The sequence below is a fragment of the Podarcis raffonei genome, chromosome 6 (assembly GCF_027172205.1).
Source record: "Podarcis raffonei isolate rPodRaf1 chromosome 6, rPodRaf1.pri, whole genome shotgun sequence".
Taxonomy (NCBI): domain Eukaryota; kingdom Metazoa; phylum Chordata; class Lepidosauria; order Squamata; family Lacertidae; genus Podarcis; species Podarcis raffonei.
The window spans coordinates 28635596-28662688 of record NC_070607.1 but is presented as its reverse complement, the minus strand read 5'-3'; the positions used below and the strand labels follow the sequence as shown (position 1 = coordinate 28662688).

Sequence of the window (27093 nt, the reverse complement as noted above, 5' to 3'; positions counted from 1 at the left end):
AGGGCTAGGAGAGCACTATTGTTAAATGATACCTAATTTTATTTTATACTGTATTGCATACAATATTTATTAACTGTCCTGTAACAAAATTTCTGAGCAGCATTGCAGAATAAAATTAAGCAACTTTTTAAAAAATCAGTAAAGCTAGAAAAAGTAAATATTACATGGCATATTACATCACACTTACAAAACCATTTCTATCCATTTCAGTTTGTTTTTATAATCCAAAGTTTTAGAAATAAAACTCTCAAATTCTGAAATAAGGGATGGCTGGCAGTTCTGTGCTCAGCTGGAATTATATGCAAGGCTCACTCAATGCAAATGCAAATGCAATGGGATTTACTGTCCAGTGGTTTGTGTAGGATTTAACTTTGTGTCCACAGGTATGTGACATATGTTCATCTTCTCCAGACCACAATACTACTCTGAGGCTAGAATCTTATGCACACTTATGAGATAAGTCTCAGGTAAGTATAGATTTAAAAGAAACATGCAGGATGTACTTACCTGGGAGTAAACAGGTACAGAGTACAGTGAGACTTACTTCTGAGTAAACAGGCATGCCTCACTCCATAAGGTCTACAATCCTATGAAGTTATTTTGAAGGATGGTCAACTGAAATCCTTCCAAAGATGCACACAATCAGGCTATAAACCTGTTTTAAGATTAGTCCTATGAAGCTATCATCTCCAAATTTGCTTTATTAGTTCTTCTTAAATTGAGCAGAGGGAGGGGAGTAGAATCTGTTTCTGTAAACCTGTTTCTCTGGCAAGTTTAAGGAATACACTATTTTGCTTGTTTACAACATCAGTGAAAGAAAGCAGTCAATGTTTATGCCAAATTTTCACTTTTATTTATTTGTTAAATCAAATCATAGGACCTGAGCCAATGGCTTCAAGTTACAAGAAAGGAAATTCCGACTAAACATCAGGAATAACCTCGTGGTGATAAGAGCTGTTTGACAGTGGAATGGACTCCTTCAAAAGATTGTGGACGCTCCTTCCTTGGAGGTTTTTAAGCAAAGGTTGGATAGTCATCTGTCACGGATGCTTTAGCTGAGATCCCTGCATTGCAGCGGCTTGGACTAGAGGATCCTTGGGGTCCCTTCCAACTCTACAATTCTGTGATTCTAAGTAACATATCTAGCAGATCCCCCAGGATTGTTAATTGTAAAATAAAATGGTAAAATTTGAGGGGACAGAATTACATCCAGTTTATGCGAGGTAGCGTGTGTCATTTGCATAGCTGGCAAAAAAAATATTGCTTGCCTTATTTACGCAAGAAGGGGAAATGGCAAACGCAGACTCTAGAGCAATCTGACCTCTCATCTCCATAGCCATTCCCCTCTACAATCAATAGAATTCACGAAAATATACTGTACAGATCTCATTTCTTATTCATTCTGATTGCAAGGCATTATTTGTTTTTGTGAATTATGTGCATCTGTGTGTGTGTGTGTGTGTGTGTGTTTTGGCACACACACACTTAATCATGAGCAATACAACTGAATGAAAAGACTGCCTGTTCCAACGCCTAGCTCCCATGCCCATCTGTGCCGCCTTTCCTCTGCTACTATGCTATACCCTTGGCTGGCCAAGTCATGTAAAGCAAGGACCCTGCCCACAAATCCACACTCAATGTCCTCATACAGTATTTTGTCTGGATTGCAGAAAGGCTGCTGTTTGACAAAAATAAACCCAAAGCGGTGCAATAAACACATTAATAATTTGTACAAGTATAAAGGAGGTCACAGAACAGGGCTCTGGTGGATGTAGCCTGCACAAAATTTACTTCAGTGTGTTTAGAAAAGTAGAAAAGAAGATTGCTGGAAAAGGTTTCCACTGAATATTTTGGAAAACAGACTATAATTTTTACAATGTCAAAACCAGTATGTTGGCTCACATTATTAATATTAAATATCCAGCAGATGGCAGCACAGTGCAATTTAGAAAGGGTAACCTGAAATGTGACATTCCAGGTCTAGTTATAAATGTATGACTGAGCATATATTTTTAGAAATGGCAGAAGAGGTTTAAGTTCTGGGTCAATCTTTCTTCCAGTTCTTCAGGATCACTTCTGCTGCATCCAAGGTGCTGTCTTTCTGTCAACAACAAAACAATACAGTGGAAGTTAAAAACTGAAACTGAAATATTCTTCATGTGCATAAGACATTTTACTGCTAGAAGATTGCAAATCCACAGAAGCACAGTTCTAACAACTTCATTAGGTACTTTTTGTGGCATGCATGCTCTCATGAGTTTGGAGCAAATACCTGGGTATGTCTACCCAGTGGCTAATTAAATTTAATTGAATTAATTTTATAATGAATGATTTTAGAGTGTTGTGTTGTGTTGTACTGTTTTATTGTTGTTAGCCGCCCTGAGCCCGGCTTCGGCTGGGGAGGGCGGGATATAAATAAAATTTATTATTATTATTATTATTATTATTATTATTATTATTATTATTAACATCTACAATGTGCCCCATTTCCCCAGCAATAAACTCTAGCTATGGTTTGGTGAGGTTGAGATGCACTCAGAGACACCTAGCCCCCCACTCCTATGACAATACAGCAGTTGGCACCCAGCCAATCTAGTTGTCAATCTGTGGAGCAGAAGAAAAGTTTGTTTTAATTATCATCACATCCCTGAAAAAATAAAGGGAAGCCAGCATATCATGGCTCACAGCATGAAGTAGAGGCTTCCTAGTTAAAAACTCAGCTCATTCACAAACTGCTACCCACACTGGCCTAGGTTTCAGGACTATTAGGAATCCTGGGCTGTGACTATTTAGAAAAAGCACTATGTAGATCAGGAGTGGGCAACTTGTGGCTCTTGACCTAATTTCTTGTGGGTGGAAGGAGGAAGAAAATGGGGAGGGAAGAGGATGACGGGAGTAAATGAAATTAATTTTAATGATATCCAGATTTGTTTCCAGATTACTCCTTGATGGAGAAGAGGTTGCCCACCTTGATGTAAAATATGATCATACCCTAAAAAATTATTATTAGGAGCAATATCAAAAAGTTATTTAAACTGCTTAAAAGTGAAAGGAGAAGATATAAGTTTTGGTACTAATAGAAACAAACAGACCTGCTAAGACTTAAAACATTTAAGCTTGATTTAAGCACATGCTATAGAACTTACTTTGATGAAGCAAAACCGTATGTACTTTTCAAACTGTTCTTTGGTCTCAGGGCCGCAAAAGGAGGTGAGAGGAATAGCTGACAGTTTCTTAAAAAAAGCACAATTGCATGCTCAGCATGTACGTTAAAACAGCTTAAACCTTAGCTCTTGGAAGCTCTAGTAACTGTATCTTTGTGAGAGTTTAAAGGTTGCGGCCCAAGAGCTTAATTAAGGTCACATCACACATTAACAAAATTTGCATGTGCAAAATACAGCACTGTACTATCATGGATGAACATTTCACACGTGGGAATTTTTCTGTGCACAGTCTGGGAAGCAGAATTAAGCTACAAACAGATTGCCGCAATATTTCCTTCACTGCTTCAAGTGCTTTCCATGTAGGAATTCTGCAATGTTGCATTCTGGAAGCACCCTGGGCTAGCAGTTTGCCCTCATCTTCCTAGCAAAGGAGCTGATCTTTAAGTAGTGGTTGTGTCTAGGCCACAGACTAGCCTAGCAGAGGCAAATCCCACAGAGCAGATGTCAGTAAAGGGTTTATATCTCTGCTGAAGCAGGGAAGAGATCTGCAAGCCTAGCAATGGGTATGCAGCCTTCCAATGATCACACAATCCCCTACATCAGGGCCACCTGTTTTACAGTCTCACTTAGATGTTAGAATTAAAGACACAGTTATTTGAGCAAAGAGTAGGAGGGAGAAATAAAACCAATCCTTACCTTAGATTTTATCATCCATTTAACAAATTTATAATCGTAAGGTTTATCTTTTTCCATGTCAGACAGATCTACATCTTTAAAACAAAAAGAAGAGGTAAAAAACACCTTAAGAGCTGCAGTTTTTCAAAAGAAAGGCATTACCCAGTATGGGCACTTCAGCAGAGATTTTTTTACAGAACAGTAGATGGAAAGGCCCCTTCATGCCTTGCCGTGACAAAGGGGCTTGAATAACTCAGAGAAGCTATGAGCTATGCCGTGCAGGACCACCCAAGATGGACAGGTCATAGTGGAGTTTTGACCAAACGTGATCCACCTGGAGCAGGAACTTGCAAGCCACTCCAGTATCCCTGCCAAGAAAACTCCACGGACAAAGACAACAGGCATAACCAGCATGAGTTTGACCAAACTGCGGGAGGCAGTGGAAGACAGGAGTGCCTGGCGTGCTCTGGTCCATGGGGTCACGAAGAGTCGGACACGACTAAACAACAACAACAAGATGGAAAGGATCTGGAGCCCAGGGTAAGATCTAAAGTGCAAGATCTGCTATTTCACTTCTTTTTCCCCAGGACTGCTCCCCAGAGTACCAGGATTTTGCTCTTAAGCTGCATTCTAAGGGGAGAGCTAGACATTACGATAACAAGGGTCTGCTGCCAAAGGGCACATAGCCATTTTCTCTGTAATGAAAAATTCACATCATGAAATCGTTAGCCTGTGTATTTTTCCACCTTGTTCCATAGCACTGACTGCTTGTGGTGGTGGGGTTCTTGCAGATTGAGAAAGGGCAACAACAAGCTGTAATTGCTGCCTAGTTCTGCTGTAAGTGCAGTAGGGTGAAAATATTTGTTACTCAGAAGAGAAAACACACACACTGTAGCCCTCCCTTTGCTCATAGTATATTTCTCCCAGCTTCAGCACTGGGTCATCACCCCCATTCCAGCCATGGAATAAAATCTTCACTTACTTAATGTAGACACGTCAACAATCATAAAGTATCCTCCCTCTGGAACAACAGGTTTCAGCCCAACTCCCAGGAGCATGCGAGCCATTCGGTTTCGTTTGTCTTCCAGCTCTCTAGGCAAAGAATAGAAGTAGCACTCTGGGTCATCCATGCGCTTCAAGTCTATCAAAAAGGCTTGTGCCACAGCTTCCTGGAAATTCAAATCAGGAAAGGAAAGGGGGGGGGGACCACACATTTAAGCACATTATCAAAAAGCGGCAGGCACAAAACAGACCTTGTGAAGATTCCCTTTTCATAAGAAATGCCATATCCAAAGAAATGCTCAGATATCTAGAATCTAATTATCAGTTTTTCCATAATAAAACAGATCATTCTAGTAAAATAGAAAGTCAGTGAAGAGTAAAAATAAGATTGTCAATTGGGTTTAGCAGTCAAGGGGGGGAAGAAGGCAGATGGAAATTCTTCTAAAATTGCTGGATACACATCTATCACTAAAATAGATATATTTCCTTTCAAGTACGAGATTTTAAAAAGTCAAATACCTTAATTTTCAGTGATTAATTCAGTAATGTGTATCTGATTTTTTAATGTTTAATGCTTTAATAATGACATATAAATTATAATTTATCATTCCTTTTCCTAAATGGCTCAGGGCTGCAATACCACAAGGACTGTCTCTCCCCATATAAACTAACAAGACACTGCAATCATCATCTGAGGTCTTTCTGAGGCCTTTTTTCATGTGCCTCCTCCACGAGAGGTCCAGAGGACGGCAACACAAGAACGGGCCTTTTCTAAGTGGCTCCCTGCTTGCAGAATGCTCTCCCTGGGGAGATTCATCTGTCGCCTTCATTATACATCTCTAGGTGCCAGGCGAAAACGTTACTCTTCAACCAAGCCTTTGGCTGAATAACAGTCTAGGTCCTTTTAAATGTGTTGGGGGGGTATTGTGGGGTGTTTTTTTTTTGTACTTATTATTATTACGTGCTTTGTGGTTTTATTCTTGTTTTTATGCTGTGGACCGCCCTGAGATCTTCGGATGAAGGGCAGTATAGAAATGTAATTGATTAATAAATTAATAATAATAATAACAACAACAATAAACAAACACAAACAAGAATGAAGTCTACAGATCTTCCTTTCTTACCACATAGTATAGAAAACCCCAAACATTTAGGAAACATACCCCTTGATCTGAAAACAATCTAGCCAAAGGATTCACAGAGACAAACATTTGCCAAACAGTAACTTTCCACAGGGTCCAGGTAACCACTGTATAAGGCAGTTGTCTGCGAAGCAGTAATGAGAATTTCACTACACATCAGATGCATGGCAGTATGTATTATATACAATGGTAATCACTCATCCCAACTCCCATCACTTGAGTCTGTTGTTTTCCTGCTAATAACGGAATGTCCCAATTATTGACATTCAAATGCTAATCTACATTGGATCAACATGCTCAAGTATTAATTTCATCTGCAATTCCCACAAATAGATTCCTTATTAGTCAATTTTTAATTATGTTTAGTGGCTCAAACCTCCTACACTATCATGCTCTTTACAATACCTTTTGCATGGCTTGGTACCTACCTGCAATGGAGTTGGGCATGTATAGAGTGTATTTTGTTGAACCACCTGCAAATGTTTTATCAGATGTTGGGGACCAACAGACCAGCCAAGCTTCAACAAAAAGAAATAAATTGTAACAAATATCTGGCTGTTTACTTAACATTTATAAAAGTTGAGAAACGTGGAAATAATCACATTTTTAAGTGGTAGACTACTGACAAACTTAAAGTGGGGGCAACCCATCTCTTCCAGTTTATAAAAGATTTCTTGCCCGGCTTAGATAATTATTCCCCAGGGGCAGCGAGGTGTGTCCCTACTTAAAAGGCTGCTCTGCAATTAAAATAAATCCCTGCCAAGAAAAATGAAAATTATGTTCTACAAAAATTAAGCACGGGTGCATTTATTTATCTGTGCATGAGCCTGTCTGTGGATACATATTGTATTTATAGTTTTCACAAAATAAAAATTACCAAAAGACGCACAATATTGAAGTTACAGCATGCACTTGCCTAACACTGCTTCCAAGAGAGCTACATAGCCATGCCTAAGGTATGTTTGCATACACACATGGGACTTTACATGGTTCTGTTTCTGGATGAAACCCCACATGTGTATTTTCCTGTGTTGGGGAAGCCCCCAACATTTTATGGTACCTTTTCAGTCAGGCAGTGGGGATAAGAAGCCCAAAAGAGCTTGGTGCACCTGCCGAAGTCTCCTTGTAGTTTGTTGGATCCTGGCCTGATTTTCTCATGCGAAATGTGCCCTCAGCAACCACCACCTTCTGCATCTAACATTGGAACTGGCACAGCAAGCACAAGGTCTTCAAAAAATGTGCAAACTGGAAAGGCTTACTGCTTACAATGTACATACTGACCGCCTGTTCAAAATGTAAACAGTAGGATTTCTTAGTTCTGAGTGAAATATTCTGTCTGCCTGGCATCTAGAATTTCTGTAATGTCAGGGGTTAATTTTTAATACAGATTCTGCACGTGTTTCGTATAGCTTGTGCACACTTGCAAATGATCTCCATGGTACATCAACCCAGCAGTACTTCAACATACATGATTCTTCATTTGCATTATGTCTTATTCTGTTCACTTACCTTCCAGCCAGTTACACTGTATGTTTTCCCAGCACTTCCTACAGTTACTGTTCTTTCCCACATTCCAGGCAAAGTAGCTGTGAAAAAAGAAAGAAAAGGATCAAGAGTTAATTACATACGAACGGCGCTAACAAGCTTTACCTCTCCAACAATAAATAGGTATGTTTTAATCATGCATCCTACAAAGGAACATATATTCTTTTGGATAAGTATGAAGCTGGCTTCATTATGTTCAAACTAAATGGGTATGTACTGAAAGCACATTGTTCCTTTACTCACACCCTCATTCAGGCATCTTGTGGCACATAAGGGTATGTCCACACCACACCACAGAGAGGTCTCAGTCATTTTATCAGGTCATTCAGATGAGCTCTTTGTTGTTCGTATTGAACTGAAAGAGTAAAATTTTCCCTAAATCCCATATAACGGTGTAGCACACGAAATACACACACATCCAAAATAAATAAATAAAAAACCCCGTAAGAGTATTTTCCTGCAACCCATGTTAGGGAGGAGGTACAAGTTATAGGTGACGCAGCATTAACTCATGCTGTGGCAGCATCAGGTTGTCCAGCCCTCACTTGACATTATTGGGTATCAATGGAGGAAAATGACAAGTAATGCTATGTGCTGCAGTGATGCTATGTGCTGCAGACAAGGAGAAGGGAACACATTCTGTAATGCGTAGTTCTGTGATGAATTCCAGCCATCACCGTGGGCTGCAATTACATTTAGTAAATCTAAAACAAAACAAGAGATTATCAATTTGTGGAGGAAACAGCTAGCCAACTCATTTTCAGAAGACTGCTGGGGAGCCACAATCAATCAGGTGACTTTTAGAGTACATAGACAAGCACCTTCACTGTATTAAGCTACAGAGGAATAGAATGTATTTTTGTATCTGAGCAAGCACCAAGAACTATTAGTAAGGCTACATACATACATATTACCCAAATAAGCACTATGCTTGTTGAGACGCCAGAAGAATCCTTGCTTACAATATGCAATCTTTAAATCTGCCAGTGGAACTCTAATCATTAGTCACATGAAGCTCCTGTTTTGCACAAGCTAGATAAGAGAAATGACGAAGTGTTCTATACCAGAGGAAACTGCCTAGATGACAGCACAAATACTATGCTGATTTTATGATCTATCACTGGCAACCTCTATTAGATAAATATTAGAGAGCCACCACCAGATGCTGTAAATTGATGCAATATTCATTTCACATTTTTCACGAGCGACGTGTCATTTCAGCTGATGGAATACGTGAAGCTTAATACAAGAACATCTCTGCCTCTGGGGGGAGGATTTGTGTTCTCCTCTTTGCACAATCTTTATGTGCATGTTATACAAGCTAGAGAAAATAAGGTTTCTTGGGAGAAAAGAGTTCTGCTTAGTTTATAAAGTAACTGTCACTTGCATATAGGTTTAATGGTTTGTAGGTTTCAACAGTAGATTGGAAAACTGTTTTGGGGATCTGCTTAAAAGTGAGCAAATGAAAAGGCACTGGTGGCCAAATGCTATATTTTGAATCGTTTAGCAGAGCGTTTTGTACATATTATCTGCTGGGTGATAAAAATGCCTGTGTCCATCAGGAATGCACTTCTCCCATATGATAAGTTGAGTATGCAACTGAAATAATAAACTGAGAAATATGAAAGTAATTCATTTTAATAAGGTAATATAGTCCTATACTTCAGAATTATAGCTAGTTTACAAAATACTATTAATGAGCTTTTATAAAATACCTAATTTTAATCCGGCAAAAATACTTTATTGCCCATTTCCAGTCTACAAACTAACACGTCTCAAAATGCTGGTGGTTTCTGAACTGTAAGAATGCATCCTGCTTAATTTTCAAAGGCTCAGCGATGGGTCCATTGCAGATCAACATCCTCAAAATTTTGAGGAAGTAATGGGCATTATACTTATCAAGGATATAGATTATACCAAACTGAAGGGGCAGAAAATACTTTAAGAGGACTGGGTGATAATCAAAACAATGCATGTAGCTCTCTCAGGTTAGTTGTAACTTTAAACTCAACAAGGAATAGGAACTATTTTTATAGATATGAAAGAAGGAACCACTTGAATGAAATGTACACATACGTTTCCCATTGACTACCATACAATTCAGTACCTATCTTAATGTGTTTATTGCCAGTGTATACCAGCCATTCATATACTTCATCACTGATGCACAGGGTGTCGTATTTAATACAGAGATCAGCAATCATCTGGAGCTCTTCTTTCGTATAGACCTAAAATAGAAAGGGAAAGAAAACAATGTATTAATCAATATCGTCAGAGCCAACATTTTGTAACATTTAGCAGGCAGATTTAAAAACAGGAATCTCACCTTTCCTATAGGATTGTGAGGGTTATTCAATATAATAGCTTTCGTCTTGCAATTAAATTTACTTGCAAGTTCAGCAGGATCCAAGACCCAGTCCGCACTAGAGGCAGTCTCTCTGGCTGCAGGTCTCTGTGTTATAGGGGAAAAGATGTTTTATTAGGCTGAAATAAACTTTCTTTAAACGTTCCACTAGTGATCTTATCCTAAGAATCATTCAGCTATACAAAATACATGAGTAAACTGCAAAGAAATCTCAAATTCTGATCACTAACAAAAAAAAGGTCATTCATATCATTTGGGACTTTCCAATGACGATTCCTCTGACCCACTAGATCTAGCCATCAAAATCGATTAAAAGATTAAGTGTTCCATATAGCAGCAATGCATTTCTAAGAATCCCAAACTACTACTATAAAAAACCAGGGGGGACCAGAATTACCATCTACCACTGTGGTCTTAAGTACCACTTTAAATACTGTTACAGACAAAAGCACTTAAGGATGCTTGAAGCTGAATAAATTAATTAGCTAGCCTGCTCACACCCCTCAGTTTTTGAAAGTTAATATGGCTTTCACATTTAAAGCAAGGCCACCGAGCAATCTAAAGTTAAATTATTGACACCCATCTCCTATTTGGGCTTCTATCATTTAATTCTAGACTTTTGGGAGGCATTACTTTCTTGTTGTTATTAATCTGTTTACTGGATCCATTCTGTTTCTCACTGAGCACACAAAGCAGAGTAACATAGGAAAGAAATAACCTTCATTATGAAAAACTGCAAGGTGCAACATTTCTCTTCATTCCCCTATCTAAATAAACTCAGATTATAATAATATTCTAAACACACTCACATATCTCAAGGGTATAAAAACAGGCTTGGCTCCTGCCATCCTCACCATTGGCTCATAACAGTCAAAGAAGGGTTCTATTATTATCACCTAAAGTAAACATATAGGAAAGTTATGTGAATAAGAAATGATATTATACCTTTCTTCAAAGACAGAACCCGCTTTTGATCTGATACAATGCTAATTCTATATATTTAGGAAAGCACATTGCATTAAAAGTACTTCTTGGCAACAAACACGGGGTAGTATTTTAGATTAAAAGCTAAAACTCTTAAGTATATCTGTAAATGCCACATCCACTGCTACTTCACAGTGGCTGCTTTTGTGTGCTGGGGATAATAGGAAATAAGTGAAGATTTATAATAATGGCAGCAGAACTGAAGGGATGAGGGAGACACATAAAGCAAAAGTGAAAAGACAAAACATCAGAAGGTAGCTAGCTATCGCTTCATTGGCAGTTTTACCCCAAATGAGGCAGGCTATTTGATTTAAAACCCAGCCTACCCTAAGTTCTTATAGATCCCCACTATTGACAAACTTATACAACTCAAGAAAAAAAACCAGGGTTTGAAGTTGGGAAATATTTTAAGTTTTGAAGGGTTCAGGACCAGCGTTCTAGGCATCTGAAAGGACAAGCACCTAGGATTTTTTTTCAGCTGTAGGAAGCCAAGGAAGCTAATTTGCAACAGGTTGATAATTAAGTGGTAGATTGATGGACAATTCATCTCAGACATACAGTTACTTAAAGAACAACACTAGTCCCTTTATCCTGCCTCCAACAGCAACCTAATGCACAATAGTTAAGCAGCTGAGGCTTTTTCTATAACTTTATCCCAATGCCAAGAAATCCTTCATCTGCTAAATTAAGGTGCATCAACATACTCTTAAAGGCATAGGAATCTGGCAGGTAAAAAACAGCCCTGCTTCAAAGTTGATTTCTTATTCAACCAAAACTAACGAAAGTCAGCTCTCTACCCTTCAATAAACCATCAGGCTGCCAAGGAAAGGGATTTCTGAGTAGGCTTGACCACTTACTATTGGAATGCCACCCATGTTCTAAGGTGTGTGTGTGTGTGTGTGTGTGTGTGTGTGTACACACATATGTTTTCATAGAAGAGAGTTATTTTTATTCTGGGATCACAAAACTTACTTCATCTTCTACTTCAACGAGTCCCTGCACTGCACTGAACAGAGATCCATATCCTCCTATTGTCACCAGGATATCAGTGTATGGATCAATCTTTCTTCCACAAACTTTTTCATACACTTGGGACAAGACTTTCACCAACGAAGGATGTCCCTATGAACGCAAGAGAAAATACATAGACTCTTATGCCAGCTAATAACAAACAACCGACAAATAATACAGTATTGTCTGTTAGCCAAATCTAGCATGGCTGATGCACAAAACAGAGTTACCCAATTAGACATACCATTCTAAAGATTTAAACAATTAGAAACTGTCATCACATCTAGGAGAGAACCTACTATACTGAGCTGAACAAGAAAAACAATATAAGGCACAGTTCACATGGAATCTCTTCTGCACAGCCAGCCTTCCACTGAATAGGAGTCTTTGTGCAAGATCACAAGCTGGGAATTGTGTGTACTATCAGTAAGGATCTATGACCGTGACCCTTTGAAGAAAAAATAATGTGGAACAAAAATGCTCGTAACACATATAAATTTATAGAAACAGTTATACTGCCATTCATGGGTCACTGAAAAAGGAGTAACTACCCTCTGATGAATGCTCATATTGCACCATGGTGAAGAACAAGAAAGGAATTGGCTGTATTTGCATATAAACCATGGTTTAATGTTACAAGGATGAACCAAAGCAAGCCTCAGGCTCCTGTCCTTCTCCACCCCACACCCCCTGATCCCTTCTCTGTGCAGCTGCAAGAAGAAGATTGGAAGCTTTAAGTTAATTGCAGTTTAGCATTATGTCCAGACAAACGGCTTCATTTTAACTACAGTCTATTGAAACAAGCCCAGTTCACAACCCATGATTTGAAGCTGGCTTGTTTCAACGAATGATTAACTACAGTGTGTGGGGGTTGAACATCACAAGAAGCTGCAGTTAATCAAAAACAGAAGTCAAATCTTTTGAACTACTCCTTGAGGCTCATCTTCATAATGACAAACCATAGTTAAGCATTATGTGCAAGAAAGCCGAAGTGTAGTGCCCTATATACTGAAATGTACTATATAGATTAATAATAACATTACATTGGGAAGTCATTTACATAGTCAGTTCTCCTGGCCCTACGTATAGTCCTCTTTGGACCATATTTACATTGGCCACTGTTTGGAGATTTATGGTTACCGTGTTTCAATTCAGCCCAATAATCCAAAATGAAGAAGGGGCATGTGGAAACCATGAGAAAATGTTTGGATATGCAACTGATTTAAAGCAACCTCTCAGAGAGCGTTAAGATGTACTCACAAAACCCCGGGTGTACTGGTTCAGCACATCCACGGAGGATGCTTTGGCTAATGCTTCTTTAACATAGTTAGGAGGAGATATATCTGGAAGTCCTTGTCCCAGATTAACAATTGAGGGATCTGCAGCAACTTTTGTAAATTCCACCCTAAGAAAGGAAGAAATTATTACAAAGGTATGTCATACACATTTACAGGGAAGAATATTTCGGATCCATGGTAAATCAAAAACACAGTATAGAACACATGGGTCTGTGGGAAACTACCCAGAGAGCATTCAATCAGATATTAGTTAATCAGAGATCCTGGAGGCCTCATTGCCATCAGTCTAGTTTTAAGTCAGGCTTTCAGGCTAGAACTAGGTGCCATAAGTGTTACATGGCTTTTGTGCCTCATCCTCCACTCCCAGTAACATTTATTAAGCCGAAACATGTGATGTGACATAACCACTTCTGAAGGCCAATTCAAAAATCATCATTTTGGTTGAGGACCAACTAGAACACTGAAGACCAATACAACAGGTTTTGTGTTTCCCCCCCAATGCTGTTGAGAGTACATTTGACCCCCCCCCCCGCGCAGTTGACAGAGGATTATTATTTCATTTTTTCCTTCTTTATAAATGTAGCAAATTAGAACCAAAATAGCCTCATAAACAAAGCCAGAATCACCTTATCTCAGTCTGTTAGCTAAAATTGACCCTGCCCCTGCCCCCATTATTTAAACATTGTAGTCCTAGCAGAGTTCTTCTGCAGACTCACAGGCTGCACAACCAGTAATTATCACTGTGATTCATCCAAGATCTTTTAGCCATAAAAGGAACAAAGAGATTTATTTGTATGGAAGAGGGGAATAGAGGGGAGGAGCACAGAAAAGCCTGGAGCCCACTCCCAGTGGCTTCACTGACCAAGAGGTTTCTCTCCCTGCCCCCCACCCTGGCCCTGCACCTGGTCAGCTGACAATGTAGGTGAAAAGCATACAAATGAACTACAAGGAGTACAGAGATTTTCATTATTCATTCATTCATTCATTCATTCATTTTCATTAATAATTACTTACCACACATTGCTATCCAGCCCTTCAATTCGTTTTGCATTTTTGTGCTTGAAGGTCATAGTCTACATACAAGAATCAAAGATGGATAATTCTTGTTAGAACTACAAAGTATTGTATTGTTGGACACTATGGTAATCCATGACATTTCTCCTTGTAGTTCATTCTAAAGCTGATGAAACTGACAGGCGCTGCAAACACAGTTCAATGTAACAATTAACCAATATTCTCTTACAATACATGTTTGACAAAATGCCAATCTATGCAAGGATACTAAATAGAATGGTTAAGATTAAATATAAGTTCTGTTCAAACCCAGTATAAGAAAGACAGATATATCATAAATGTATGTCAGAGCACAATCTTTTAGCACTTACTTGAGAACAAAGGTGTAGAGGAAATGTGATTTATGTATCTTGTTGTTTTTCAAAGACAGTGGTGAAGTCAAAGTAATGGACAGAGAAGAATTGCAAAGGCTAGGCTATGTGCATAAGAGAGATTAATAAAAACCTGTGTGTAGGTAACAGGATCTGTCTTCACAATATTATTGAGCCTGGCTCTATGTTCTCTCCATCATATGAGGAAAGAATCTGCTAGGTACAGAATACACCCCACTGGTTGTGCCACTCTGTCCGTCCTGAACAAACAATAGCTGGAAAACTATTTTTCCACTTTCCCAAAGAAAAAATAACCCCCTTCCTTTGTTTTTCTAGAACTTTTGTGGATCTATTAAAAACTAGTTTTTTTAACCACTATTTTAAAAGCTAAGGTTGTCCAACACAAAACTCAAGTAACAGCAACATATTTAAAGGGTGTAACAGACAATATCATAGTATTAAAGGTTTTTTTTTTAAAAAAAATCATTGTGAGAAATTCCACAAAGTAACATCAAAGCTGTTTGACAAATGGAACATATATGTAAAGACACACACCAAGCGACATAACAGCAGTCTAGATAAAAGGAAGCACTGTTTGGGTGACCTTCATTCTACCGTGCTGGCTATACAGTATACGTATACTCCAGAACACTATTTTTCAATCCAAATCTTGAACTGCTTCATGAATGTCTAGAAGGCAAGGGTATTTTTTTTAACATCCAAGCCAACCTAGTGACTCCATATTCTATGTAATAAATAAAAAAGATAGAGGATGTAGCTTAAGCTGTTACAGGTGGTAAGGGAAACAAAAGGAAGAAAAAAGCTGCCTTTACCAACTTTAAACATATCTCTCAGAGTTAAATCAACCAAGAGTCTTGCAGCACCTTAGAGAATGACACAACTATATAGCTATACTGGTCTACTACTAAAATTGTCATTATTTTAACTTATGGTCAATACTAACAGTGTTCCAATTGATACCTTCTGCAATAAGAATAGAAGAAAGCAGAAGAAAATACTGTCTTGCACAAACTTGCTCACTGCAAAAGGTGAATTGGTTTACAAGTGTCTGGCAATGTTGGAGAGCAAAACAAAGACATTAAACAAAACCAGATCTCCAAATTCAGGATCGTGGACATAAGTGAATCATAAAGATGCACATACAATCACATAATCTATGAAGATATGGAATACATACAGGAAAGGATGAAACCTTGAAGTATCTCAAAGGGTAAGTAATCTTCAGTAGTGATGTTCTAGTGCCAAGGTAGCTGAAGCATTGCTGAGCAAAGAACATGCCTGCATAACAATAAGTTTATAAGTGCATGAAACAAATACACACAAACAATAGTGCCAAATACCAGACCATAATTGTATAACTATTCTTCAGTGTGACTTAAATCCCTATGTGGAATGTCTGTTGGTATAGGTAAAGGTAAAGGACCGCCAGATAGTTAAGAACAGTCAAACTTGACTATGGGGTACGGTGTTCATCTCACTTTCAGGCTGAGGGGGCTGGTGTTTGTCCAAAGACAGCTTTCCAGGTCATGTGGCCAGCATGACTAAACCGCTTCTGGTGCAACAGGACACCGTAAAGAGTGCCAGAGCGCACAGAAATGCCGTTTACCTTCCCACCGCAGCACTACTTATTTATCTACTTGCACTGGTGTGCTTTCGAACTGCTAGGTTGGCAGAAGCTGGAACAGAGCAACGGGAGCTCACTCTGTTGCACTGACTTGAACCACCAACCTTCTGATCGGAAAGCCCAAGAGGCTCAGTGGTTTAGACCACAGCACCACCTACTCCCTTTCTGTTGATATAAGCCTTACATGTGCTTATATTAAGGATAGATAGGAGGAGCACAGGACTTGAAAGTCATCACACATGTCATATACTCATCCATCTAGGTAAGCTTTCACTCCTATTTTAGGCTTAGTAACTACCTGATCCCTGCAACTGGGTCAGTCAGTACTCTAAGTATAAATCACTATGTTTCTAAGATTACAGAAACCAGTCAGAATGCATGTTCATTCAGAACAAGCCTAATCCCTAGCCAGGATCAGCAAGACAGAGCAGCAGATCCACATCTGAAGCCATCCTGCTTGCACCAGACTGGGTAGAAGTTGAGAAGTGTCATTTTCTTTTGCTGGTACAGCCGACAGCCCAAGAATCAAGTCTCTTGGTGGGACCTGGGGGACTTTGGATCCAGGTAATACAAAGCCAAGGGACGTGGGTGGCGCTGTGGGTAAAACCTCAGCGCCTAGGACTTGTGGATCGCATGGTCGGCGGTTCGAATCCCCACGACAGGGTGAGCTCCCGTCGTTCGGTCTCAGCTCCTGCCCACCTAGCAGTTCGAAAGCACCCTTAAGTGCAAGTAAATAAATAGGTACCGCTTTATAGCGGGAAGGTAAACGGCGTTTCTGTGTGCTGCGCTGGTGCCGGTTCGCCAGAGCAGCTTCGTCACGCTGGCCACGTGACCCAGAAGTGTCTGCGGACAGCGCTGGCTCCCGGCCTCTAGAGTGAGATGAGCGCACAACCCTAGAGTCTGTCAAGACTGGCCCGTACGGGCAGGGGTACCTTTACCTTTACCTAATACAAAGCCACTGGTGTCCCACAAGGTCTTCCACAGCCTACTGCCAGCGGGAGAACTATGATCTTCTGAAAGTTGTGGGTCTACAGCAAGGGTTGCCAAACTGTGGTCTGTGGACCAACAACCATCTGTGAGCGCCATTCATTCTGTGGCATGTCTGTGGATTTGTGGCTGAAGACAGGAGATGGCACATCCATTGCATATTGGTTAATTGTATTTTTCTTGCTTCTTTTAATTCTGATACTGTACTTCATACAATATATATGAAACAAAATAAGTATACAATTGAAAATTATTCAGCATCTAGCACAGCACATTACAATTGCTGTAACAGGCAGAAAAAGAATTAAGATGTCTGCCAAGACCCTCAGCAATTTTCAAGCGTTACATGGGTCGAAAAGGGGGGGAGACCACTGGTCTAAAGCTCCCTCATCCCCAACTACTGGCTATACTGACTGAGGCTTTGGCATCAAAATATATTTTAAACTACTTCTTTGAGATACTATATGCATTGTGCAATACAGCCAGCTGTAAAAGTCATCACCCCAGAAACTGAGGGATGTTACATTATGAGATTGTAACCCAAAATAAAAACACTTAGTACCATTAGGATCCAATAATCTAGGTCACTTTCATATGACCTATCTACTGAGTATTCATCCTGATTTGCTGAGCAGTTATATGATGCCCACTGTTTACTGAAAATTCATTCCAATTTGTTTGCAAGAGAGGCTATACGTCTCATCAAGCCATTGTTATCCTACACCTTCAAGTGCATTTCTCCACAGCTTTTCCTTACTACAAGTCGTCCGATTTCTTTAGGAAGAATTTTTTGTCACACACGAGCACCAAACCCACTTCCCTTGCGTAACCTGAATTTGCCAATATGCAAACTGAATCTCAGCACAAAATAGAGAGACCCTGGAGGCAGGCCACGTTCCCTCAATTTCTTAAACCCTTTCTTGGGAGCTTAAGTTTACCCCTCCAGTGCTGGGTTACCAAATAGGCAGAGTATAAGGCTGCCATATGTCCGGAATTTCCACTGTAGCCAAAAGCAGTGTATGGGCAGAATGTCCAGGAATATCCAAAAGTATGACAACCAATGTCGCTACAATTCCCAGCAACCTTAAATTACATTTCCCAGGATTCAGGGGTAGTGGGTTGGCAGGTGTAACCCCGGCCTATGGGCCTTTTAGGGGCCCTGCAACAACAGATCAAAATAATATCTATTTGATCTTAAAATAAAATTACAATGAAGTATTGCAATATAATTTGTCGGGCGGGGGGATTTCAACTGCCTAGAGGGCCTCCACGGGGTTTAATCCAGCACTGTGCCCCTCGCAAAGCTACAATTCCCAGCACCCTTAAACTACAGTTCCCAGGATTCTGGGGGAAAGTGGGTTGGCAGGTGCATTCGGCAAGCACTCCTGCCTAAAAATTAAACGCCCGCTTCTGAGATTATTTATTAAATAAATCGCATTATTTGCTTAATCCAAACTCTCAAGTCTGAGGGTTTTTTTGGCGGGGGGAGAAAGGATTCACCCGCCCAAACGAAGCCTTGCCAATACTCCTTTCCTCCACCTCCAGAGAGAAAAATGTTAAAATTATTATTATTATCCTTACTACTGCTCCCACCACGCGGGCTTCCCCTGCCCTTTGGTCCCCTTCAAGGTTATGGGGCTTCTCCTTCCTCGCCCGCCTCCGGGTCTCTCGCCTCCTCCCTCCTGAAGGTGCAAGTATCCTCTTATTTCCAGGAGGCTCCTCCGAGGCCATTTTGTCCCCTTTCCCTCCCCTCATATCTAAACGTGTGAAGGGACGAGAAGCCACGTTAGCGGCGGCCGACGCGAAGCCGGCGGGGCGAAAAGTTCAGGAAAAGGACGGCGGCGGGTCGGAGCGCGGCCTCTTCTTCCTTCTATCTCCCCTCAGTGGCGGCGGGTCGGGGGGGGGGGGGGAAGGAAAGCGGCAACTCGCTTACCTCGCTCATCCCGCATATATGGCGTGTGGGGTTTTTTTTTTAAGGAGAAAGGCGGAGAAGACGAAGCGGCAGGGGAGGAGGGGCTAACTAGGCCGCGGCGGGAGCAGGAGCCGCTCGGTTGTTTCCTGGAGCCGTGGGGCGGCTCGGCTCGGCTGCGGCCTCGGGGAAAGCGGGGGGTTTCGCCGCCGTTCTGCATTTTCTCTCCCGCAGGCAGTTTGCAACCTTCGCTAATCTCTGTACATGCAGCAGGCACCAGGTAAACGAGCAGAGAGTGGCTAGGGAATAATAAATAATATAAAATATTATTATTAATAATCAAGCTGCTTCTTGAAACAGGCCAAGCTCCCACCATGGGTACGAAGGAAAGCCCTTTTCCGCTCAAGCATTTCTGCCTTAGCATTGCGGCTCCAGCATTTTGCATATGTCCGAAATCTTGTTTTTCACAGCATTTTATTGTTTATCTGATATGATTCTGTCTCCTCCTATGCCATTTGCATCATTAGGTTAGAACAGGGGGAAGGATACCCACCTGTCATTATTCTCTGTCCGGCAGATTTGGAATGAAATGTCTCAACCACGGTTGTTTTAAGTTACTTTCGACCCCCCTCCCCCCAAGTGCTGGGCATGTGTTCACCCTTTAAAAAAATATCGTTCATACAAAACTGCCATGCCAGGGAGAAAGAATCAATCTGGTTCAGAGCTTTCCAAACTTTTCATGTTGGTAACACACTTTTTAGACATGCATAATTTCGCAACACAGTAATTTGGTTTTATTAGCAAACCGGAGGTTAAACTAACCCCTTTCCAGCCCCTGGAGGAGCATGGGGATCATTTGCATGACACAACTACACACTGCAGCGGACACAATGTGTTGCGACACACAACTTGGAAAGCTCTGGTCTAGTCCATTGGTTCCCAACTGGTGGTCTGCAGGCCCCAGGGAGTCTGTGGCATCATTAACTACCATAGTTATCAAAATTTTCAAAATTAGGGGTCCATGGATTGGCTTTTGAAAAACAGGGGATCTGCAGTACTTAGCTAATTCGGAACCACTAGTCTTTTCCTGACATGGTGTTCATGTGGGAAGTTTTACCTGTGGAGAAACACTAAAAAATATGCAATATGGTACTGGCAGGCTGAAGTAGGAAAAGTTTGCCAAGTCTTGTTACTGTATAATGAGCTGGCCTTTAGCCCCTACCCACTACACTTTCCCAAGGAGTGGGCCTGCTAACTAGTATTTGAACAAGGCTAAAATCCTGTGCACACTTTTTTGGGAGTAAGGCTAACTGGACTCTGCCTTCTGAGTGAAACAGCAATGCACAGAAGTGCATGCAGAAGATCATGGAGCCACACATTTTATTGCCTCTTCCAAACCTTCAGTTTATCTTGAATAAACAAAGGGAGGCGTGCACCGTGTTAAGTATGGATAGGGCTCTGGGGCAATTCTTAGGTATAAAATGACCTTGCTTGAGGACAGCTGCGAACATAAGCCTTCCCTGTAAAATTACAAATAAAAGCTATGTTCCTTCTTGCACTGTAATTTGTCTTCTGTACCGTACATAGATCTTTTCACCTTGTAAAGTGAAAAATCAAAACGATGCCTCTACCACCTACTCAGGACTAGAGCTCTTCTCCCCACAACCCGATTGTCCTACAGAGATGGAAAGAGAGAAATGGCACTTCCTTGTGAAGCTGCTGCTTGAGTCAACTTTGCTTCATAGGCTGTGTGCCAACCTTACCAACTTAAAACTCAGCTAAGTCGTTATTTTTCTCAGTTTGAACCTAGTTTTGGGGAAAATAGATCAAAACAAAGTATTTCATAACCAACAACAGGATAGATGTGGATTGTGGCTTACTTTGTGTATACATCACTTCCCAAACCAGTGGTGGAAGCACATTGGAGGCCTGCGACAATTACATTAAAGCTTAAACGTGTGCAAAATGTCACTATTCACAATGGCCTGGGACTGCTAACTTAACACCTGTAATGCAGAATACTCCCATTAGAAACCCGGTGCAACCATCATAAGTCATTATAATCCTGAGCTTGATGACAGCCCATCAGTTGGGCTCATTCATTTTTGTTTGTTTGTTTAGTCGTTTAGTCGTGTCCGACTCTTCGTGACCCCATGGACCAGAGCACGCCAGGCACCTCTGTCCTCCACTACCTCCCGCAGTTTGGTCAGACTCATGTTTGTGGCTTCGAGAACACTATCCAACCATCTCATCCTCTGTCGCCCCCTTCTCCTTGTGCCCTCCATCTTTCCCAGCATCAGTGTCTTCTCCAGGGAGTCTTCTCTTCTCATGAGGTGGCCAAAGTACTGGAGCCTCAGCTTCACGATCTGTCCTTCCAGTGAGCACTCAGGGCTGATTTCATTAAGAATGGATGCGTTTGATCTTCTTGCAGTCCATGGGACTCTCAAGAGTCTTCTCCAGCACCATAATTCAAAAGCATCAATTCTTCGGCGATCAGCCTTCTTTATGGTCCAGCTCTCACTTCCATACATCACTACTGGGAAAACCATGGCTTTAACTATACGGACCTTTGTTGGCAAGGTGATGTCTCTACTTCTCAAGATGCTGTCTAGGCCTGTCATTGCCCTTCTCCCAAGAAGCAGGCGTCTTTTAATTTCGTGGCTGCTGTCACCATCTGCAGTGATCATGGAGCCCAAGAAAGTAAAATCTCTCACTGCCTCCATTTCTTCCCCTTCTATTTGCCAGGAGGTGATGGGACCAGTGGCCATGATCTTCGTTTTTTTGATGTTGAGCCTCAGACCATATTTTGCGCTCTCCTCTTTCACCCTCATTAAAAGGTTCTTTAATTCCTCCTCACTTTCTGCCATCAAGGTTGTGTCATCTGCATATCTGAGGTTGTTGATATTTCTTCCAGCAATCTTAATTCCAGCTTGGGATTCATCCAGCCCAGCCTTTCGCATGATGTATTCTGCGTATAAATTAAATAAGCAGGGAGACAAAATACAGCCTTGTCGTACGCCTTTCCCAATTTTGAACCAATCAGTTGTTCCATATCCAGTTCTAACTGTAGCTTCTTGTCCCACATAGAGATTTCTCAGGAGACAGATGAGGTGATCAGGCACTCCCATTTCTTTAAGAACTTGCCATAGTTTGCTGTGGTCGACACAGTCAAAGGCTTTTGCATAGTCAATGAAGCAGAAGTAGATGTCTTTCTGGAACTCTCTAGCTTTCTCCATAATCCAGCGCATGTTTGCAATTTGGTCTCTGGTTCCTCTGCCTCTTCTAAATCCAGCTTGCACTTCTGGGAGTTCTCGGTCCACATACTGCTTGAGCCTTCCTTGGAGAATTTTAAGCATAACCTTGCTAGCGTGTGAAATGAGTGCAATTGTGCGGTAGTTGGAGCATTCTTTGGCACTGCCCTTCTTTGGGATTGGGATGTAGACTGATCTTCTCCAATCTTCTGGCCACTGCTGAGTTTTCCAAATTTGCTGGCATATTGAGTGTAGCACCTTAACAGCATCATCTTTTAAAATTTTAAATAGTTCAGCTGGAATACCATCACTTCCACTGGCCTTGTTATTTGCAGTGCTTTCTAAGGCCCATTTGACTTCACTTTCCAGGATGTCTGGCTCAAGGTCAGCAACCACACTACCTGGGGTGTACGAGACATCCATATCTTTCTGGTATAATTCCTCTGTGTATTCTTGCCACCTCTTCTTGATGTCTTCTGCTTCTGTTAGGTCCTTACCACTTTTGTCTTTTATTACGGTAATCTTTGTACGAAATGTTCCTTTCATATCTCCAATTTTCTTGAACAGATCTCTGGTTCTTCCTATTCTGTTGTTTTCCTCTATTTGTTTGCATTGCTCGTTTAAGAAGGCCTTCTTGTCTCTCCTTGCTATTCTTTGGAAATCTGCATTCAATTTCCTGTATCTTTCACTATCTCCCTCGCATTTTGCTTGCCTTCTCTCCTCCGCTATTTGTAAGGCCTCGTTGGACAGCCACTTTGCTTTCTTGCATTTCCTTTTCATTGGGATGGTTTTCGTTGCTGCCTCCTGTACAATGTTACGAGCCTCCATCCATAGTTCTTCAGGCACTCTGTCCACCAAATCTAAATCCTTAAACCTGTTCGTCACTTCCACTGTGTACTCATAAGGGATTTGACTTAGATTGTATCTTACCGGCCCAGTGGTTTTTCCTACTTTCTTCAGTTTAAGCTTGAATTTTGCTATAAGAAGCTGATGATCTGAGCCACAGTCAGCTCCAGGTCTTGTTTTTGCTGACTGTATAGAGCTTCTCCATCTTTGGCTGCAGAGAATATAATCAATCTGATTTCGATACTGCCCATCTGGTGATGTCCATGTGTAGAGTCGTCTCTTGTGTTGTTGGAAAAGCGTGTTTGTGATGACCAGCTTGTTCTCTTGACAGAACTCTATTAGCCTTTGCCCTGCTTCGTTTTGATCTCCAAGGCCAAACTTGCCAGTTGTTCCTTTTATCTCTTGATTCCCTACTTTAGCATTCCAATCCCCTATAATGACAAGAACATCCTTCTTTGGTGTCACTTCTATAAGGTCTTGTAAGTCTTCATAGAATTGGTCTATTTCAGTTTCTTCAGCACCAGTGGTTGGTGCATAAACTTGGATTACTGTGATGTTAAAAGGTCTGCCTTGGATTCGTATCGAGATCATTCTATCATTTTTGAGATTGCATCCCAGTACAGCTTTCGCCACTCTTTTGTTGACTATGAGGGCCACTCCATTTCTTTTACGGGTTTCTTGCCCACAGTAGTAGATGTGATGGTCATCCGAACTGAATTCGCCCATTCCCGTCCATTTTAGTTCACTGATGCCCAGGATGTCAATATTTATTCTTGCCATCTCATTTTTGACCACCTCCAACTTACCCAGGTTCATGGTTCTTACATTCCAGGTTCCTATGCAATATTTTTCTTTACAGCATTGGACTTTCCTTTCGCTTCCAGGCATATCCGCAACTGAGCGTCCTTTCGGCTTTGGCCCAGCCGCTTCATCAGCTCTGGATCTACTTGTACTTGCCCTCCGCTCTTCCCCAGTAGCATGTTGGACGCCTTCCGACCTGAGGGGCTCATCTTCCAGCGTCATAACTTTTATATGCCTGTTGTCTTTGTCCATGGAGTTTTCTTGGCAAGGATACTGGAGTGGCTTGCCGGTTCCTCCTCCAGGTGGATCACGTTTGGTCAAAACTCTCCACTATGACCTGTTCATCTTGTGTGCCCTGCTCGGCGTAGTTCATAGCTTCTCTGAGTTCTTCAAGCCCCTTCGCCACGGCAAGGCAGTGATCCATGAAGGGGGGGCTCATTCATAGGTAGCGTCATACATTGATCGAATAAAAGTATGGTATTTTGCACACTTTGAGAAAGCTATTTGGTCTTCAAATCACCTCAACAAATGGGCCAGTAGAGGGCAGCGTGCCATAAAACTCTGTGAATATATGGGCTTTAGGAGGAAATCTCAATTTTAAAAACATTTTATTCTTGCTGATGTATGTTCATCGTAACTAAAAACCCTTCTCAGAATTTTTATGGAAATCTGCTGTTTCTGGAATTCCTTGTCACTTGGGGAAGTGGGTAGCGTGCACTACTATGATGCTTGTAAGACAAACAGATTCTGCAGATAAGTGCAACAACTAATCACACATTCCTGAGCATCCACACTTGAGTGCTAAAACTGAAACCAATGTTTTCTGCAGTAGCAGATGTACTCTTCCTGATCTGAAAGATAGGATCCTTTCATAATGACATGTTTCTCTTTTTATCCCAGCATTGTGAAGCATGGCTGGTGATCCAGATTTACATGAGAAGGGGAACTACTTACTTCCTCTTTATTGCTAGTATTACATACAGTTTTGCAGCTCTATTCCTGTTTCCTTGGAACTAAATCCAACGTGAGATAAATATGGCTTACCAAATGAAGTGTGCTGGCTTTGATATTTTCAAAGCAAGAGTAGCGATGTTCTGTAAAATAAACCGGCACTCTGATTTTAAATGTCAGTGCAGTAATCACACAATAGGTGAAACGTGATCATGTTGAACCAAGCCTATTAAAAATAAGCCATCTCAATAGCTGAAGTTCTTTAACCATCTTCAAAGGCTGGCTAATACAGCAGAGAGCATTATGATAGTCAACAAATGCAAACAAACCTCACTGCAGCCAACCACAGACAATAAATCTTTAATAAAAATTATTGAAACAAAAACAAAACTGGCAGTCGCCATGTCTGCTGTGTCTCAGCAGGGATACTTCGCATATCAGGCCCAGCTAATAAAAGGCCTTCCAGACAGCAGTTACCCCCTGGGAATCCAGAAGTAATGTTGAGTCCAGCAGTACTCTCAAGCTGCAAACCTGATCTTTACAGGAAAGTGTAACCCTGCCCTTGCATAACTTTCCCCCATTCAATTGGTCCTTTGATTCCCCCACTATCATTAGCTCTGACTTATTGGGTTGACCTTAAGGTTATTCACCCGCATGCACAACTGAATGCAAGTACATATTTAAGGACATAGCTGCTTTCAACCTGGATTTGGTGGAAAGGCATCATGCAGGTAGCTACATGCTTTGCTCAGGGGCAAACAAGGATGGGCAATGCTGCCCCTGGAACATGTACTGGCAATTCTGTGTGGCCAAAAATTCCCTTTTGTACCACATCCCTCAACGTATTAGCAGAAAGCAAGTTCAAGCACATCACAGCTGAGAGCTCTTTAAGCTTTTTATTGGAAAAAACCCAAATGCACTCAGTTTAATGAAAGGGGGAAACAAAGATTTATATGGCACAACTGGGAGCTCTTGAATTTAGGGGGAGAACAGTGGGGGGATGAAACTTGGGGAGAAGGGGGAATCTTATAAAAGGCAAATGGGAACTCCATAGAGGAAATTCGGGTGCAACAGCACAGTTATAGAAAAGATTGGATGTTTATATTTGAAGGAACAAGGAGCATATTTCTACTTGCTTTACAAAACAATCATAATCCCTGAGCCACACTGCTGAAAGGGGATAGGATGATGCAAAGGTATCCTTCTGCCAGCAGAGAAGCTCCTTTGGCTGTTATGGAATTATTTATTGCTTCCTCTGTGCTTGCCAAGTGGAAGCTCTCACTATGCCTTCCAAAAGCAGAGCAGAACACATGCTACTACTGATTGGGGTTTCCACCGTCAGTAGCCAATCGTAAGGCCACAAAATAAGGCATTAGGGGCAGAGCAGGGCTGGATCCAAGACTGGGTTGTTTCTCAGAGAAGGACCTGATAGGACAGGGGGGAAATGATGCAAAACAATAACCCCACAATTTTCCACTGTGGCAAGTGGCAAAGCTGCAGATGTGGGCAAAAAACTCTAGGTGTGGTTTTTGTTTTGTGATATCATATAGTCCAGTTAAGCCTTGTGTTTTAAAGAGAGTTGTAATTAGGAATCTTGGCAGACTGTAAACTATCAGTGAGCCCGTTAATCCACATTTTTGGGGGGCGGAGAGAGAGGTACTGCTTTCAGACTGCACACTTTATGCAAGAGCAAAGCAGGCTGTCAGTTGCTATAGTTGCCAGGCAAGACTTAAACATACCCACATCTTCTCCAGTCAAGGAAGATCTTCATAACAGTGCTAATTGAAGAGATTCCAACTGAGATATAGTCAATTCATGCTGAGGAAAGGCTGTAGTTTGTATGCCTGTCTTTTGTGCAACTCTGCCTAGCCACCTGTTTTCTCTTGCAGTGGGAGAAACAGGAACTGGAGGCAGAAGAAAGCATTCTGCTGGGTCAGCCGCAGAAATGGGAGCTTAGCCACCCTCTCCCAACTGACTCATCTTTCCATTTTTGAACTTAAGAGTAAAGCAGAAAGATCAGTATTGGAGCAGGCAGGCAGTCCTTCCATTGGGCTTTGGTCCAAATTATTTAGGGCTTTAATTGTTAAAACCAACACTTTTAGGTTCAGTCTGGAAATGCACTGGCGACCAGT

General features: G+C 41.2%; 1 protein-coding gene and 1 long non-coding RNA gene across 6 annotated transcripts; one reads left to right on the top strand and one right to left on the bottom strand.

Moving 5' to 3' along the window:
• Positions 1–830: 830 nt before the first annotated feature.
• KYAT3 (kynurenine aminotransferase 3) lies at positions 831–19448 on the bottom strand. Of its 4 annotated transcripts, none has more exons than XM_053391839.1 (14): positions 19137–19444; positions 15770–15870; positions 14201–14385; positions 13149–13293; positions 11850–11999; positions 10703–10789; positions 9855–9980; positions 9636–9756; positions 7493–7569; positions 6412–6501; positions 4822–5008; positions 3861–3934; positions 3147–3233; positions 831–2101 (listed from the first exon to the last, which is right to left on the bottom strand). In XM_053391839.1, exons 3-14 carry the CDS (start codon positions 14254–14256, stop codon positions 2045–2047), a joined length of 1257 nt encoding a protein of 418 aa, XP_053247814.1. In that variant the 5' UTR covers positions 14257–14385; positions 15770–15870; positions 19137–19444; the 3' UTR covers positions 831–2044. The 4 variants fall into 4 exon arrangements, with proteins under 4 accessions (XP_053247814.1, XP_053247811.1, XP_053247813.1 ...); XM_053391836.1 differs by having other exon boundaries at positions 14201–14259; XM_053391838.1 differs by lacking the exon at positions 19137–19444 and adding an exon at positions 18785–18923 and having other exon boundaries at positions 14201–14259.
• LOC128415536 (uncharacterized) lies at positions 2007–5909 on the top strand. Of its 2 annotated transcripts, XR_008330982.1 has the most exons (4): positions 2007–2095; positions 3140–3264; positions 3923–4379; positions 5471–5909. It is a non-coding gene; the product is annotated as an uncharacterized LOC128415536 (long non-coding RNA). The 2 variants fall into 2 exon arrangements; XR_008330981.1 differs by lacking the exon at positions 5471–5909 and having other exon boundaries at positions 3923–4684.
• Positions 19449–27093: the final 7645 nt, after the last annotated feature.

Bases quoted from the DNA above. Each gene is read 5' to 3' on its own strand.
- KYAT3 (XM_053391836.1), bottom strand. From the start codon at position 19,332: ATGCAGAACGGCGGCGAAACCCCCCGCTTTCCCCGAGGCCGCAGCCGA. The intron at 10,790-11,849 runs GTAAGTTTTGTG...TGTTTACTTTAG, and splicing joins TCGTTGAAGTAGAAGATGAA to GTGATAATAATAGAACCCTT. The intron at 9,981-10,702 runs GTGAGTGTGTTT...CCTATAACACAG, and splicing joins TTTTTATACCCTTGAGATAT to AGACCTGCAGCCAGAGAGAC.